At 39.4% G+C, this 17565-nt stretch overlaps 1 protein-coding gene across 1 annotated transcript in view; it reads left to right on the forward strand.

Moving 5' to 3' along the window:
• The first annotated feature begins 4536 nt into the window (after nt 1-4536).
• Nucleotides 4537-17565, forward strand: part of LOC134822366 (mucin-2-like) — a 100782-nt gene continuing 87753 nt past the window's right edge. The window contains exons 1-3 of the mRNA XM_063833397.1: nt 4537-4707; nt 4923-5092; nt 16640-16707. Of these exons, the coding sequence (XP_063689467.1) occupies nt 4546-4707; nt 4923-5092; nt 16640-16707 (400 nt within the window). The 5' untranslated portion in view covers nt 4537-4545. The remainder of the gene's footprint in view (nt 4708-4922; nt 5093-16639; nt 16708-17565) is intronic.

The following is a 17565-nucleotide window of genomic DNA, read 5'->3' on the forward strand; positions in this document are numbered from 1 at the left end:
ATCCTAATTCAATGTGTAGTATGGTTGTCACTCTTTAAATAGATTAGATATAGGTTGACGGGGCAAAGGAGTGTTCGTGCTGTTCGCTATTGCTCACACCAAACGGCAACCTAGTAAAATTTTTGTATGGACACCGGTCTCCATCACGATACAAAATTAGGATTGTAGAATTTATTGTATAACTTTTAGTGCAGTGGAGAAAGCGGTGTGGTGCATTAATAGAGTGACAGCCTACTGATTTAGAGTTGTTTTTACGTGAGCATAATGGGTATATTTTTGGACCTAAAGGCTTTACTATGGCAACTTTAAAATTGGTTCTTTTAATCATTTATTAAATATCACTTAAAAATATATAAATCTGGAATCTGTTCACACTGTGAACCAGTCCTATAAAAATAAAATAAAATAAAATAAAATAAAAACCTCTTAAATCAAATATTTAAAACGTCTCAATAATGGAAATAGTCATACAATTAAGAAATTTACCAAATTCTTAATATCTACCTTAAGAGAAAAATACCTACCTAAGTCAATGTCTACCTGTAATACACTAAATATTAGGTTAAATACATAGGTGGTGGAGTCAGCACACATTTACCAAAATCAAAAATGTTTTAATAGGAGGAACCTGTGGGCCGAGAAGTGAGAACACTGGATTACATTTGTTGAAGGGGATTGTTTTCAAATGACAGCTGCATTATGTCATAATCGCTTGAAGTCCATGCTGAATCATTATAAGCATGTTGCAGCTTTAGAAGTGCCTTTTTCAGGCGACTTTTAGCAAGGCTAATCTTGTAGGAGTAGTCAAAAAGCTTAAGTTTAGGTGCAATTGTGCTCCAGATTTTTGTGGATCTTGATATGAAGTCATTAGATGGGAGTTGTGAAATGAGAGTGGTTTCCTTTCTAGAAGATGGCTGATAATGCTGTTGCAGTGATGCTGGGCATCTTAATTTCAGTATTTTAAAAACTTCCATAAAAGTGTGATATGTATATAAATTTTTGAAAGCCAGGATGTTTTGTTGCTTGAAAAGTGGTTTACAGTGCTCTAGTTGGAAGAATGTATGGTCAAGTGCCTGGCTGTCAAACTCTCTTGTTCTTGCACATGTTAGGAACTTGTTTAGGTATGCCTCTTTATCACCAAAGAGGACCCGTACGCAGTGCTTCTGAGACAACCAGATACTTGCTGTCCTAAAGAGTGCTGCATCACCCCAAACTGAGATACAATATGTAAGGTGGGATTCAAATAGTGTGTGGTATAGGTCTTTATGGAGTTCCTTCGGTACAGAGTCCCTAATTCTATTTAAGGTGGCAGAGGCATAGTTTAACTTTCGTTTAAGTGCTGTTATATGAGGCCCCCAGGAAAGCTGTTCATCAATAACAACTCCAAGAAACTTTGTTGCTTTGGTTTTTTTAATCGGAAAGCCATCAATATGGAGTTGAAGCGAATCTGGAAATTCTACTGGGTTACTAGCCTTTGGTTTAAAATGCATATAACAGCACTTTGACATGTTGATGTGTAGTTTGTTAAGGATCATATACTTTTTTATACAGCTTAGCAATTTGTTGCCTTTCTCATAAGCTTCTTCTACAGTTTTGCCATTAATAAAAATGTTGGTGTCGTCGGCAAATAGTATGAAAGTTCCTAAATCTGAGGAATTGGAAATATCATTTATGTATAGAAGAAAAAGGAGCGGTCCCAAAACAGAGCCTTGTGGAACTCCATATTTAATGATGATCTTTGAAGAGGAATCCACAGAAGCAAGCCTGCCTGTTGATGCTGAAAACGCTTTCAATGCATTAAATCGCAACACAGCCCTTAGGAACCTTCGATACACCTGTCCAGAGCTGTTCACTTACATCCTAAACACATACAGACAAGAAACTGACCTATTCATTGCCAACAGTGATGATCTCATTCTGTCTCAGGAAGGAACAACACAGGGAGATACCAGTGCACTTGGATGGTATACACTTAGCCTGATGCCTCTACTCAGAGAAGTCCAGGCTAAACAGACAGAACCTGATTCAGAACTAAAACCAGACAGGGAACCTAGCACTTATCCCAAACAAGTTTGGTATGCAGAAAACCCTGCAGCAGGCTAGGGGGTAAACTTGATCAACTCATGAAATGGTGGGAGGATCTAAAAGACCATGGTCCCATGTATGGGTATTACCCAAAGCCCAGCAAGACATGGTTGATAGTGAAACCAGAGCATGCTACCAAAGCTAAGGAACTCTTTCCAGATGTACAGATTATTACCAAAGGCCACCGTTATATTGGGTCATATATTGGATCAGAAGAAGGAGTAAAAGAGTTCATATTGAAGGAGACAGAAAGTTGGAAAGCAGACATTCTAGGGCTCGTCGATATAGCTGCAAACGAACCCCAGCTAGCTTACTCTGCTTTCATCTACGGAACCTCCAAAAGGTGGAACTTTGTTTGCCATACCACCCCAGGGATTTCTGATCACCTAAAACTCTTGGAATATTGTGTCAAGGAAGACTTTATACCAGCCATTATGGGCAAAAGTTTTGTGCCTGATCAGATCAGAAAGATAGCTTCACTTCCCGCAAGAATGGGTGGTCTGAGCATTCCAGACTGCACATCAGCAGCAGAAATGGAGTACTCTAACTCAGTAAATGCTACGAAACAGCTCGCGGAAGCAGTTTTTCAACAGTATACTACTTTCCAACTAAACGAGGAACTGCAGCATGACATCATAAATGAAGTAAAGAAGCATAAGGAAGAGCATTACAAACACCAACGTGAAACTATTATGAATGAGGTATCACCATCCACACAAAGGCAATTAGAGCTCCTTAGTGAAAAAGGAGCATTCATTTGGTTATCCACACTCCCTCTAAAAGCATGTGGGTATGTCCTCAACAAACAAGAATTCTTCGATGCCCTCTCACTCAGATATAATCTTACACTGTCTACAGCTAACAGAAGTCCCCTATGTGTATGTGGAAAACAAAATCATATCAACCATACTCTAACCTGAAAAATCAGAGGCTACGTTTCACTTAGACACAATTCACTTAGAGATACAATAGCTGAACTCCTAGAACCACTGTTTGCAAAAACGTTGAAACAGAACCCCAGCTTCTCTCCGTTCCTCACACACTTAAACTATATAATGGAACAAATAGACAAGATGGTGCAAGACTAAACATCAATGCAAGATCGTTCTGGTCGCCGCTGGACAGGGCATTCATAGATGTAAGGGTACTTCACCCTCAAGCCCAGTCCAACAGTGACAAGAGCATCTCGCAGATGTACCAATCTCTCGAGAAAAACAAAAAATGTGAGTACAATGACAGAGTCCTCAATGTAGAAAAGGCTACCTTCGCTACTGGCATTCAGTACTACAGGATGAATGGTGTTTGAGGCTTCACAGTTCCTAAAACATCTCGCTGAAAAGATCAGCCTTAAGAAAGGCCAACGGTATCGTGATGTGATTTCATTCGTCAGATGCAGACTGTGTTTTGATTTACTCAGAACCTTTTATAATCTCTATCAGGGGTTACAGAGGTACCAAAACTCTTCCACCCACGGCGATAAGTGATTTGGACCTTAACCTGATTAACACTCCTAAACCTTAAAAGGTCATGGAGTGCTTGTTTGGTGGGGGCCAGGGTCTAAACTGCTTTTTGTTGTGATGTGAATTTGTGGATTTTATTTTTAGTTGACCATTTTTATATTACAAAGGGTTATATTTTTTTACCCCTGTTTATAAATTTGTACCATTTTTATATCATTTAATCTATTGTATTGGTTTATTCATTTTTCGACCTACCAAGACTGTCTTGGATATATTTTTTGGGATAAATATTTTACTAGTATCACCTGTTAAGATGAAAAGATCAGCTTTAAAGGCCAAAGGTACTGTGATGTGATGTTATTTGTCTGACACGGACTGCGATTTGATTTGCTCAGAACCTGTATAATCTCTATCAGGGGTTACAAAATACAAAAGTGCCAGAACTCTTCCACTCACAGCGCGACAATAAGTGATATGGACCTTAATCTGATTAACACTCCTAAATGTTAAAAGGTCAGGGATTGCTTTTTGGGTGAGGGTCTGAACTGCTTGTTTTTGTGATGTGAGCATTTGTGGAATTTAATTTTTAATTTGCCACATTATATATTATGAAGGGTTTTGTTTTCTACCCTGATTTTAAAAATTGTCTTCCGTTTTATTGCATTTATTGTATTGTTTTTTATTTTTGGGGGTGTTTCACCTGATAACTGGACAATTACCATTGCTAATATTATGTGTATATTGTTTGAATAATTTTAGCTATATTGGGGACATATTATGTAATCACTCTTTGGACAATGTTTACCCCCCCCCCCCCCTCCCCAAAGTTTTGTTACCCATCTTGCTAGTCAATGGCTCGCTTCTCTCACAAATGCGGGAGAGAAGTATATTGGAAGACATTTTCCATCGTTCCAAATTGGTCTTAACCTTATAACTTCTAATATAATATATAATATTGCTTTCCAGTATGATAATAAATCAAATGTTAAGCCTTCATGAAATGGAGTCGATCAAAAGTCCTACCAGGAAGATAAGAACACAATTAGAAATACTGCTTCACAGCAAAAAGTGTGTCTCGCAACCTTGCGATGTGGCTAATTGTGGGGAGTTTAAGAGTGTTCTCCTGCACATGGACACTTGCAAGGAGGGCAGAGCTTGCCAGGTGAGTTATAAATAAAACAAATTAATATTTGTGAAACTTGTGATAAATACAGGTTATTGCATGGAAAATGATTGCTCACACTACCATTGTTTAGCCTCCTACCATTTTTAATCAGAATCTAAGTCCTTCTGCAGAATTGTTTTATAAAAATATGCTATACTGACATGTCCAGACCACTTAAATGTTAGACAGTATTATCTAAATGTTAATTTCAGGGTGTACACTGTGCCTCATCTACACAGATACTAAGACACTGGGACACATGTCAGAATGAAAACTGTATCCTCTGTTCCCCCATTAGAGATAATGCCAAGCTGAATGATAAATACAGCACTGAGACGCCTAAACCGATCAGAGCAGCAGATCCTCCCCCCTTTCAGAGTTGGTGAGTTGTTGACAGATTTATTTATCTAGCAAAAGTGTACTCCTTGTCCCTGTGATAGTGTGATACTGTTCTAACATTAACTGAAAGTAGATAGAGTTATATATATGGTATTCCATTGTACACTTTTGATTCATATACAAAACATTCGAATAATTCAATTAATATTGGCTTTTGCTGGTAGGATTAAAGGGAGGTTGGCTAGGTAATAGGTTAAAGCGGCGACCAGTAAATGTTGCTGAGAATACAAATACCTGTCCTGAAATAATACTCTGTGCGTGTGTCATGTGTATATATAACTGTGTAGTACGTGAGCTCCATTATAATTTCGTTATTGTATGACTTGCACACTGATATAACGTTATAAAAGCTAAAGTAATTTTAAGGCATTACATAAGGTACGCATTTAGTTTTATACTGAATAAAGTATAATATAAAGTATAATATAGAGTCTTGTAATGACGAGGTGGACCTGGGTTTGTGTTGAGATTACTATTTATCCATTTCCTTGAACATTAACGGTTGATTTAACTTCACATGCGTCAGGCAATTAGGTAACTGTGTCGTAACCATATTTATTGATAAAGTGAAAGCAATTAGGCCACCCTCCCCTCTCCTACTCCCTTGGTAAATATTTGACAATTTTAAAATGAAAGAAAGTTAATAAATGGATGTCTGGTTCAGTTTTACAGAGGGTAAAGAGCTCCACCACAGTTTTACAGAAGGTAAAGAGCTGCACCACAGAGCTGCACGGTGCAGCCTGCACCACTAAAGATATGCTGTGTTTACTAGTGACCACAGGGCCATTTAGACTTTTGAGACACACTATTTAAGTAATTAGTAATAGAGTGGGGTATAGTTTTTAATATACAGTAAGTTTTAGATGGTCCGTTCGAGTAATGTCAGCGGTGGAGACGGTGGTGACGCCAACTCCAACATATTTAACCCGAAGAAGAAATCATTTGTATCAACAACCATTGCATTAATGATCAGCTTCGCCACATTTAACATCCGTGGGCTCGGTGTTCAGCAAGATGATAGCCTACATAGTAAACGTGAGTTACTAGGATTAGACTGTGAAAAGTACAATGTCGACATCTGCGCTCTGCAGGAAACTAAAGTCACCGAATCAGACAACCTTGTTTTGCGCAACGGTTTTAACTTGTTTCTGTTCGAGCAGTTGGACAGTCGCCATGGAGGCTTGGGTTTTATAATCAGTCCTCGCATGATGAACTATGTGGTTTGCTGGAAGTACATCAGTGACCGGGTATGCTATGTCGATTTTTGCATCCCCTCACGTAGCGGTACACCCCTACGTTGCAGGGTGATCAATGCCTACTGTCCACATCAGGGGCTAGTCCGTAAAAATCCAGTTGTATTGGATAACTTTTATGGGCAGCTAAGAGAGGCCAAGAATGTACCCTCTAATGTGGAGTTGCAATTTCTGGGTGACTTTAATTCAAAACTGGGTAAATTATCCCCTTCTGATATTGAACAGGGTTTTGGTAGATATATGGGGAAATACGGAATGGGAGTAAGGAACGAAAATGGTTCTAGATTACTGGATTTTATCTCAGAAAATAATCTGTTTGCTGTGAACACTAGTTTTATACAACCTAGCAGACGTGTTACATCATTTACTGGTTGGCGGAAGGATTGGTCGGCTGGTCGGTACAGTAAGAAGACACTGCCTGTATACTCTCAAATAGATTACATACTATGCCGAAATAGATCTAAGTGTCTTTTGACTCAATCAAGAACTTATGCTGGTACTAAAACATTTTCAGATCATAGACTTGTCATTGCTCGCATCAATTTCAGCAACATTCATCTTTGTTTCAAACCTAAACAACGTCGTGTTCCTTCTTATAATATATCAGAACTTGTAAGCAACAAAGATATGCAACATAAATACCACTTGGCCCTTGAAGGCAAGTTCTCAAATTTTGTTACCAGCAACGATCCAAATGCCGACCTTCAAAATCTTATGTCTCATATTCGTGATGCTGCCAATGTTTCCATCGGCCCAAAACCTAAAGCTCGCTTGAAACATCACAGCAGTGATGACACTCTCAAAGAGCTTGTTGAAAAGCGTCACGATCTCCGACAGCTACTTAACAATAATCAATCTCTTGATCGATCTACATTGAGGTCATCCATCAACCACCTCACTAATAGTATCCAGAAAAGATTAGTTGAAGTGAGGTCTGCTCAAGCTGATCAGACCTATAGTGATATTACTAACACAAACGATTCAAGGAAAATGTTTGAAGCAGTAAGACATCTTCAGAAAAGTAAACCACCTAATAACTCGATTGGTGTTCATGATGAAAATGGCTGTTTGATTGCATCTGACGACATGAAAGCTTCTGTTGTTAGAGACTATCTCGAAAAACAGCTGACTCGCAATGAGCAACCTCTCGAGCCTTTTGAGGGTCTACCACGTGCTCTCAATGCCCCTTTTACTGGAGTTGAAATACATGCAGCCACCTCTAGCTTGAAAAATGGGAGGGCTAATGGTCCCGATGGAATACCCAACGAGCTAATTAAGTACTCTAATAGTACAGTCCATGAACATTATGCTGGAATCATAAACAGTTGTTTCAAGACACATACTTTTCCCATTTCCATTGGAGAGGCTACTATAACACCCTTACAGAAGCCAAAAAAACCTATTGGTCCTCTGAAGAATTTACGTCCACTCACCTTGTCCAATGCAGCCAGAAAAATTCTGTCTATGGCTACTCTTAAAAGGATAGAAGAAAAAGTGAACGCCTTCACTAGTCCATGGCAGTGTGCATATAAACGCGCTCGTTCTTGTGCTGATATTGTTTGGTGTCAGCGAGTTCTACTGTCAGTTGTCCAAAGGAAGAAATGGGAGTATCATCGCATGGGCATTGATATGTCTAGTGCGTTTGACACGATCAAACGGACTACGATTCTTGAACTCCTGAAACTGTGTGGCTGTACTGAGGATGAGCTGAGGATTGTCCGGTTGTTGTTGTCCAACACAAAGCTACGGGTGAAGGTAAATGGAGTTCTTTCAGCTGAGTTTTTAAGTCTCCTTGGAGCTTTCCAAGGTGACTGTCTATCCGGCTGTCTGTTCACCCTTGTCTTGGCTGGTGCTTTGAATGAACTTAGATGGACTATAACAATCAGTTTAGATAGGCCGATTCCCCCGATTACTATTGCTGGCCTTCCACTTGACACTGAATATGCTGATGATGTTGACTTCAATGATGAAGAGGAAGACAACTTGAGAGCTATTTTGCCCCAGGCAACAGCTATACTCGAGAAATGGAACCTCTTTGTCAATGAAGACAAAACGGACTTCACTCATGTTTATTTAGCTAGTACGGGTGAAGTCGACAGTGATGGAAAATTAGTGTCGGGGAATGAAGCATGGAGGAAAAGTATCACTCTAGGGTCCGTCTTGTGTAGCAAAGCTGATATTCAGCGTCGCATAAACCTGGGATATGCTGCTTTCAACAATTACAAGAAGGCCTGGAGTGATAAACTGCCCCTAAACAAACGTCTAATACTGTACAATGCTTTAGTCGTATCGGTTCTTATGTACAACTCATCCTGTTGGGCCGTCCCCAAAATATTCCTTGAAAAACTAGATGTTGTTCACCGCAGACATCTTCGCACTATTTTGAATATAAAGTACCCAGGAGTCATCTCCAACAAAAACTTGTATAAACGCTGCAATGCTGAACCATTGTCAGAAAAAGTGGCCCGTAGTCGGTGGAGAATGTTAGGACATGTTTTGCGGGGTCCTTTTGACGGACCAGCGTTTTCTTCCCTCATTTTTGCCATCAATACACTGGACTTACCAGGGAGAAGAGGAAGACCCCAAAGCAATCTATTCTCGCTGATTGTGCATGATTTATGTAAAAGAAATATTTATTTAAATAATATCTTTGACCTGCATTATCTCCGTAATTTAGCGTATGACAAGAGATATTGGCGGGAATTGCAATGAAGTTTTTGATTTTTAGTTTTTATTTTAGGGAAAGATTAGACTTGGGCGTTGTTTTTAAAACTATCCCTTGTTTAGAACTTTGATTTAATAATATACAGTAAGTTATTAGTTGACTATGTATTACTCGATTGAATATTTGCTTCTGCGTTGTGACCATGATAACACATAGTTACAGCAATGTTGTTCTAACGCAGACAGACAGAGCTACTACTACTTTACTATAGAGCTACACAATCTTAGCTAGATCCTACAAATTGTTGTACTCTCCTTTCACCAGTGTACACATCATTTTAGACTTCTAGTTCTTCTTTCCTTGTTTTTATTGGCCTTTTGTTCTTAACCTCATTACACACGGTTAGCAAGCTGTTTCCACTTCACTTTCCTTAATTAGGCTTATTTGCCACCTCTTTTGTAGGGACTACGGGTGGAAGATGAATAATTGAAATTCCAACAGCATCTTGTTCCCTTCATTGTGCTGATTCCGGGAAGCATTCTGTTTACGCTCTCATCATTCTGTAGAATGAGATATCGTTCATTTAAAATTGGGTAATTATAGGCCTGTCAAGGATTGCAGCCCAATTAAGAGCTGATCAATTGCAGCTCCTTGTGCCATATAAGGGATAACTGAGGTCACGTGACAGTCGGTCCTACAGATTGACATGTTTGTTTAGGTGTACCCTTTTTGGATGGTATTAGTTTACGTGACCGGCATATGTGTCACGTGAATAGTAGTATTTAAAGGCAGTGAGAGAGACTGTCGGGGACTCTTTCTTTGGTACGAATTTTCTTACCGTATTACTCTTGATACGTTTTGGATTCCTGACAGCTTGCTGAAGGGAATTTGCGGCCAGAAGAAGCGAAGGTATTATTTGTTAAAACTATTGACGGTAGCTTGTGTAAGATGTGTAATGTGATACGTGCGCATGATACAATATAATAGTGTGTAATATATAGTGCGCCACTGTTATTTGTTTTGAAACTTTCCGCCAGCCAGTCTGAGGTGACTCGCAGTATGTGCTGATAAAACCTTCGGTTCCTTGTGGGAAAAATCTGCAAATTATCAGCTCTCAGTGTCGACGAGTTTTAGTGCATATAATTCCCGGAAATAGTTATATAAGGTTAATTGAACTGAATAATGCGCACACTTAATAGAACGTGCATATTAAAATGACTTGCTGTTCTTTAGGTGGCGAGGTTTTCAAGCAGCTAATTCCTTCTTACTGAAGGAGTTTACTTTTACACTATTGGAACCTGAAAAAGGGAGTTGTACTTGTAACTGCTATCTCGAGTTATTTCACCAACCATCAGGGTTGAGCACAATACTTGTAATAATTAAGAAGTTTTAAGCAAGGGGGGGGGGGGGGGGGGGGGGCTATTTAAACCCATCTCTCTATCAGTCACACACGACACTATAATGACGTAGAATTATAAGCTTCATTTCAGCCGACAGAAAAGAGAGAGTGCACATTTTGTTTTCTACATTTCTTGGAAATAACATTATCAGTACTACGAACTGTTATTCAACAGGTGTTATTAGTGTAGTGTTATTAGTGTAGTGTTATTAGTGTAGTGTGTTATTTAACAGTGTTATTAGTGCTCTGAGAAACTTCAGTAATTTTACTTATCTCTCCTGCTTGTAAATAGTATTGCATTAACAATGAAATATTACTGTAGCCTTTAATAACTAATAAGATGTTTACTTTCATAGAAAATACTAGCAACACAAACTATCACAATGTCTGCTTTTCCTCAGAAACTAAAATATTTTCCAAGAATTTGACATCACCTTGACCTGGTCACTACTAATAATTCAATCTATCAAGATTCACATTGGTTATAATAATGGTTATGATACTTAACCCTATTGTCTGTAAATGAAATGTTCGTGAACGTTCTGAATACATTCTAAATCTCAAGAGGACTGAACATTCACTTGACATATGTTATATTATGTAGCCTACAACGTATAATAACAAGAGTTACAAGAACCACCACACTGTGAAACGGGCCACCGGCCACAGTCCGTGCTAAATTAAATAGTTAAAACTTTGTGTCTGATAAATCAGATCCAATATTGTTGAACCGTAGTAACCATTACTCCTTGCAGATACCTGGTGTGCGTTTAGGAACAATATTGGTAATTTATATCTTATTTTATAGGATATATATAGATTATAGTCACTAGTTACTAGCTAGAGCTCTTAATAAAATATTGAAATTTAAACTCTAGTTGGTAAATGATTTTAGTTTACGAAATGCAATAATTGTTTCAACCAAGCCCCATCGGAAGGAACAATTATTACATTTTATCTCTATCTAATATCTAATTAACTTGGTTAAAATGAATATTTACATTCAGTTAATAAAATATATCATGCAGTAAGCAGTTTGTACCTGTTTTTGAGCAAGGTGAATATACATTATCCGTGAATTTAATCCGTCCATCCTGACAAATAGCCTTCACGTTCACGTCTTTTTTAGCATGTTTCTGTGAACAGCTGTAAGTTATTTCAGTTCCATGTTCAGCCGGTAGTGCGGACTGAGCCACTTTGATGTTCAACTGAGGGTCCAGAGGAGTGTTGCAACTAGCTGAAATATTTACATTCTGCCCATTCAAATTAGTAAGAAAGTATTCAGGATAGTTGGTAATGATTCTATAATTTATTGTTGTTTCAGACTAGGATTGATAGTATATATAAACATTATTATATATAGCTCAAATACCGCTGAAATAACTTAGATTGAATACCGATTTTAGAAAATATTACAGTAACTACGACCATGAATGAGGATGTTAAAATGTTACTACTTACTACATCCACTTGCTTCACATCCAGAACAGGTTGCAGATCCACCAGCACTATATTTCCCAGCTTCACAGTCAGAACAGGTTGCAGATCCAGCAGCACTGTATTTCCCAGCTTCACAGTCAGAACAGGTTGCAGATCCAGCCTCACTGTATTTCCCAGCTTCACAATCTGAACAGGTTGCAGATCCAGCAGCACTGAATGTTCCTGCTTCACAGTCAGAACAGGTTGCAGATCCAGCAGCACTGTATTTCCCAGCTTCACAGTCAGAACAGGTTGCAGATCCAGCAGCACTGTATTTCCCAGCTTCACAGTCAGAACAGGTTGCAGATCCAGCCTCGCTGAATGTTCCTGCTTCACAGTCAGAACAGGTTGCAGATCCAGCCTCACTGAATGTTCCTGCTTCACAGTCAGAACAGGTTGCAGATCCAGCAGCACTGAATGTTCCTGCTTCACAGTCAGAACAGGTTGCAGATCCAGCCTCACTGAAGGTTCCTGCTTCACAGTCAGAACAGGTTGCAGATCCAGCAGCACTGAATGTTCCTGCTTCACAGTCAGAACAGGTTGCATATCCAGCCTCACTGTATTTCCCAGCTTCACATTCAGAACAGGTTGCAGATCCAGCCTCACTGAATTTTCCTGCTTCACAATCAGAACAGGTTGCAGATCCAACCTCACTGAATGTTCCTGCTTCACAGTTAGAACAGGTTGCAGATCCAGCAGCACTGAATGTTCCTGCTTCACAGTCAGAACAGGTTGCAGATCCAACCTCACTGAATGTTCCTGCTTCACAGTCAGAACAGGTTGCAGATCCAACAGTAATGAATGTTCCTGCTTCACAGTCAGAACAGGTTGCAGATCTAACCTCACTGAATGTTCCTGCTTCACAGTCAGAACAGGTTGCAGATCCAACTTCACTGTATTTCCCAGCTTCACATTCAGAACAGGTTGCAGATCCAGCCGCACTGAATGTTCCTGCTTCACAGTCAGAACAGGTTGCAGATCCATCAGCACTGAATGTTCCTGCTTCACAGTTAGAACAGGTTGCAGATCCAGCAGCACTGAATGTTCCTGCTTCACATTCCTTGCATTCCTTTGAATTGGTGTCCATATTATTACCTGGAGAACAAACTGAAAAGTAGAAATTTGTGTTAAATGCATACTACTTATACTGTCTACTAGTGTCAAATGTAACAAGTTTAAAGTTAATTGGTTATACCGCGGAATGATTTTGAATGCAAATTTTAATAGGTAAGCTAAAAGATAAATCACCTTTTCCCCCGATTATAGCTATCTCATTTAAAGCAAAGCTTCCTCCTTGTGTTTTCACCATCTTGATCCTATCCCCATATTTACAGTCGGATATAGAGGCAAGGTTGTCAGAAGATCCCCCCTTTATGTACACTGTGAGGGTGAATTTCCCGCAATCAACCCCCTCACAGGTACACGAGGCCTTCTCAGGACAGAGCCAGGTTTGTTTAGCAGTACCATCACCGATATACCTAATCAATTGTTCAACACAATATACCTGGTCTAGAGCTAATTTAAACCAGAGCTCATCTTTACCATCAGCTAATGTTGTAGCCTTTGTTTCAAGATCCAGGTCTATAGCATGGTTAGCAGAGTACGCCTTCTCGTTGTCATCCTTAGTGCGAGATTGTGTAGCACTAACTGGTGCTATCTCTCCAGCTACTCTCCTTCTAGTAGTCTTGCCACAGTGAGATAAAGGGATGCAGAGAAGAACCAATAACGGCAACTTTATCATTGTGTCTAAATAGGAAAGTTTCAAACATTCAGACAATGCAAGTTATAGGTTTAGTTTGGGTTGTGTTTGTATGATCAGCTATATCAGCTATATATAATATGCTATATCATGTCATGTATATTGTATATATGTATTAAAAAACAGTGATAGGAACAGTATATACTAGAAGCATTACATTATTATTAGGAATAATGGATGTATTCTGCTTAATTAGTAACATTCCACAATAATATTGAGATACCATCATACTACGACATAAAAGTGCGGCGGGTGCAGAATCGCACTTTAAGCCGGTTCCCGCACATATTCGCACTAAAAGTCGTTTTCCGCACTACGCAAAGTTTGTAGCTTCCACACAATTTTCACAAATGGGGGGGGGGGGGGGGGCATAAAAATCTATGCCAGTAGCTTTCAACACAGAACTTTAAAACCAACTAGCTGGACACTAGACCAACTAGCTGGACACTAGACCAACTAGCTGGACACTAGACCAACTAGCTGGACACTAGACCAACTAGCTGGACACTAGACCACTACCGAAGAGCCGGACAGAGCGAGCAGTGTAGATAATGAACAGAGAGCGAGAATCAGGAGACCCACAGTTCAGGAGATACTTATTGCTTCACCTGAACTGTGGGTCTTATTGTTTTTAGGGAGATTATGTGATTAGATACAGAAGCTGAGTCAATTAGTGAAAGGAACATGTTAATTAACATGTTCCTCCCTCTTTATATTGTTAATACATATTCATTAGACAGGAGACAGGAGATTATATTCATGAGACAGGAGATTGCTGAGAGAGGACTACAATAGAGAGGGCAGGAAATAGGACGCCGTGCTGATTGTTGAAGGTGTTACTGAGGACTACCTACTTTACTACCAAGCTAAAACACGTGGTCCTCTAGTCTCTACTGTGCCCCTCTACTGGCCCCTCTACTGGCCCCTCTGCTGGCCCCTCTGCTGGCCCCTCTGCTGGCCCCTCTGTGACAATACATGATAATAGCTGCTCTGTACTCTGTAGGCCTACTGTTACTACTGTTACTACTGTACCTGGCCTGGATACCCTGGATACCTTTACAGTTTAGCTAGTTCCTGTTTAATCCCTGTTTGAGTATCAACTGGGATTCTACTGTTGAGAAGATAATACCTCTCGTTAAGTTTCTACCACCACCACCACTACCATCACCACATCCACCACCAACACCACTAGTCACTACCACCAGTCCCCCGCCCGCCTCCAGCCGTTTTAAACAGTTATAAAGTTCACTATTTTCTAGTAATTACATTACGCTGGACCTATATTGTATTTGTACCCTACAATTTAAGAATGTTGGAGTGTGTCCAACTCATTACACCTCCTAATTCTCACACATTCTTTATAAAAAATGGCGTGGTCCCTCATACTACGAACCCAATATGATATTTACCACGAAAGTTGCTGAAATCCTTGGAATATGTTGTTTTCTTAGAATAGCTTTGCCGGTATTGCTATTCTGCCACAAATACACGTGGTTTTGTAATATGGCTGATCTAGAAAATTCTTATTATCAATATTCGGACACCAGCTTGTTAATTATACATGAGACTAGGTAAAGGTAACAGTAACCCTGGTAACAGTAACCCTGGTAACAGTAACCCTGGCAACAGTAACCCTGGCAACAGTAACCCTGGTAACAGTAACCCTGGCAACAGTAACCCTGGCAACAGTAACCCTGGCAACAGTAACCCTGGCAACAGTAACCCGGCCCTGGTTACAGTAACCCTGGCAACAGTAACCCTGGTAACAGTAACCCTGGCAACAGTAACCCTGGCAACAGTAACCCTGGCAACAGTAACCCTGGCAACAGTAACCCTGGTAACAGTAACCCTGGTAACAGTAACCCTGGTTACAGTAACCCTGGCAACAGTAACCCTGGCAACAGTAACCCTGGTAACAGTAACCCTGGTAACAGTAACCCTGGTAACAGTAACCCTGGTAACAGTAACCCTGGCAACAGTAACCCTGGCAACAGTAACCCTGGTAACAGTAACCCTGGCAACAGTAACCCGGCCCTGGTTACAGTAACCCTGGCAACAGTAACCCTGGCAACAGTAACCATGACAACAGTAACCCTGGCAACAGTAACCTTGGCAACAGTAACCCTGGTAACAGTAACACTGGCAATAGTAACCCTGGCAACAGTAAGCCAGGAGGGATATGATTTATCTGTGTGAGATCTATTTTCACATTACTTTATTCATTTTGTGGTTTGGGAAATGACAAATGGGATGTGTTAATCTCGTGACACGTACCCTCAGTAATCTCATTGAGAGTATTACTACATAACTACACTAGTAGTGTTAAACTAGTTACTACATAACCACAGTCCCTTCTTATTGAGCTGTGTATATATACCACCTCCAACTAGTGGTACATTATGTAAACTACATTCTGTATAACTAGTTTATTAATATACTAGAAAGCCCGTGGTCACAGGGAGGAAGCTAATAGTAATCTTTGGTAGTCAGTTTTTATCGCATCAAAAAATATCCCTCACAACCGAAGATACAGCCGATTAAAATGTAGCTCGCACTGAACACAACGTAATTACCACAAAACCGATAAAAATGTCGCTCGCAAATCTTTGCACGTGCACGTACGTGCGCTTTTGAACACCATCACCATGGTTACTATGCTACTTCCTATTTCTCATCTGATTTGAACTTGGGCGGTCGTACAGACAGACAGACATACAGAAATAAATCTTTCAATTATAATAATGACTAGAAAGCCAGTGGTCACAGGGAGGAAGCTGATAGTATTCTTTGGTAGTCAGTTTTTTAGCATGAATTATAGTATTGATTACATTACATAACTATTAACTAGTGTTGTAATATTTATATTATATTACCAATAATATTACAATATGTCTCTCTAGTATTTGGTAACATGTCATATATGTTATATGTTGGGCTATAATAGAGAATGTTTTAACATTAAGCTGTGCTTTCAGGATGAGAAAGGAGACAGAGACAGAAGTCGCACAACCTGAGCTGAGATACCAACGTCAACCCAGTGACAGTGAGTAATTAACTAATTAGTTAGTTAATTAGTTAATTAATTAGTTTTTTAGTCAGTTAGTTAGTTAGTTAGTTAGTTAGTTAGTTAGTTAGTTAGTTAGTTAGTTAGTTAGTTAGTCAGTCAGTCAGTTAGTCAGTTAGTTAGTTAGTTAGTTAGTTAGTTAGTTAGTTAGTCAGCCAGTTAGTTAGTCAGTTAGTTAGTTAGTTAGTTAGTTAGTTAGTTAGTTAGTTAGTTAGTTAATTAGTTAGTTAGTTAGTTAGTTAGTTAGTTAGTTAGTTAGTTAGTTAGTTAGTTAGTCAGTCAGTCAGTCAGTTAATTGCTAGCTATTGAAATACATTAGTAAAACAGATGTTCAAATTTAGGGACGGTAGTAAACTTATTCTTTGCAGCTTCTATAGGGTAGGTACTTTAGGGGCCAACAATCATAACGCCTTCCAAGATTATGTTAGGAAGGCAAGGCAACGTAGAGGTGTTAGAGGTATTGTAATTGCAGGGGATCTTAATCTACCTGGTATTGATTGGCAGAATTACTGTAGCAGCAATCCGGTTGAACAGCTCTTTCTAGATACTTTTAGTAACTTTGGTTTAGAACAACTTATTACCAGTCCAACACATACTGGAGGAAACATTCTTGATCTAGTCTTAACCGATAAACCCCATCTTATCTCCGATATAAAAATTTCAGAACATAATATTCCATGTAAGTCCGACCATTTTGCAGTCTCCTTTACTTTGAAATCAAAGGTGAAGCGCATCAAATCGCAAAAGAGGGAATCTTTAAATTTTAAAAGAGCAAATTGGGATGCACTTAATGCAGACCTTGCAGATATTGACTGGCAGGCAGAGTTCACTGGTAAT

This window comes from Bolinopsis microptera, chromosome 10 (genome assembly GCF_026151205.1).
Source record: "Bolinopsis microptera isolate Bmic1 chromosome 10, MBARI_Bmic_1.0, whole genome shotgun sequence".
Lineage (NCBI taxonomy): Eukaryota > Metazoa > Ctenophora > Tentaculata > Lobata > Bolinopsidae > Bolinopsis > Bolinopsis microptera.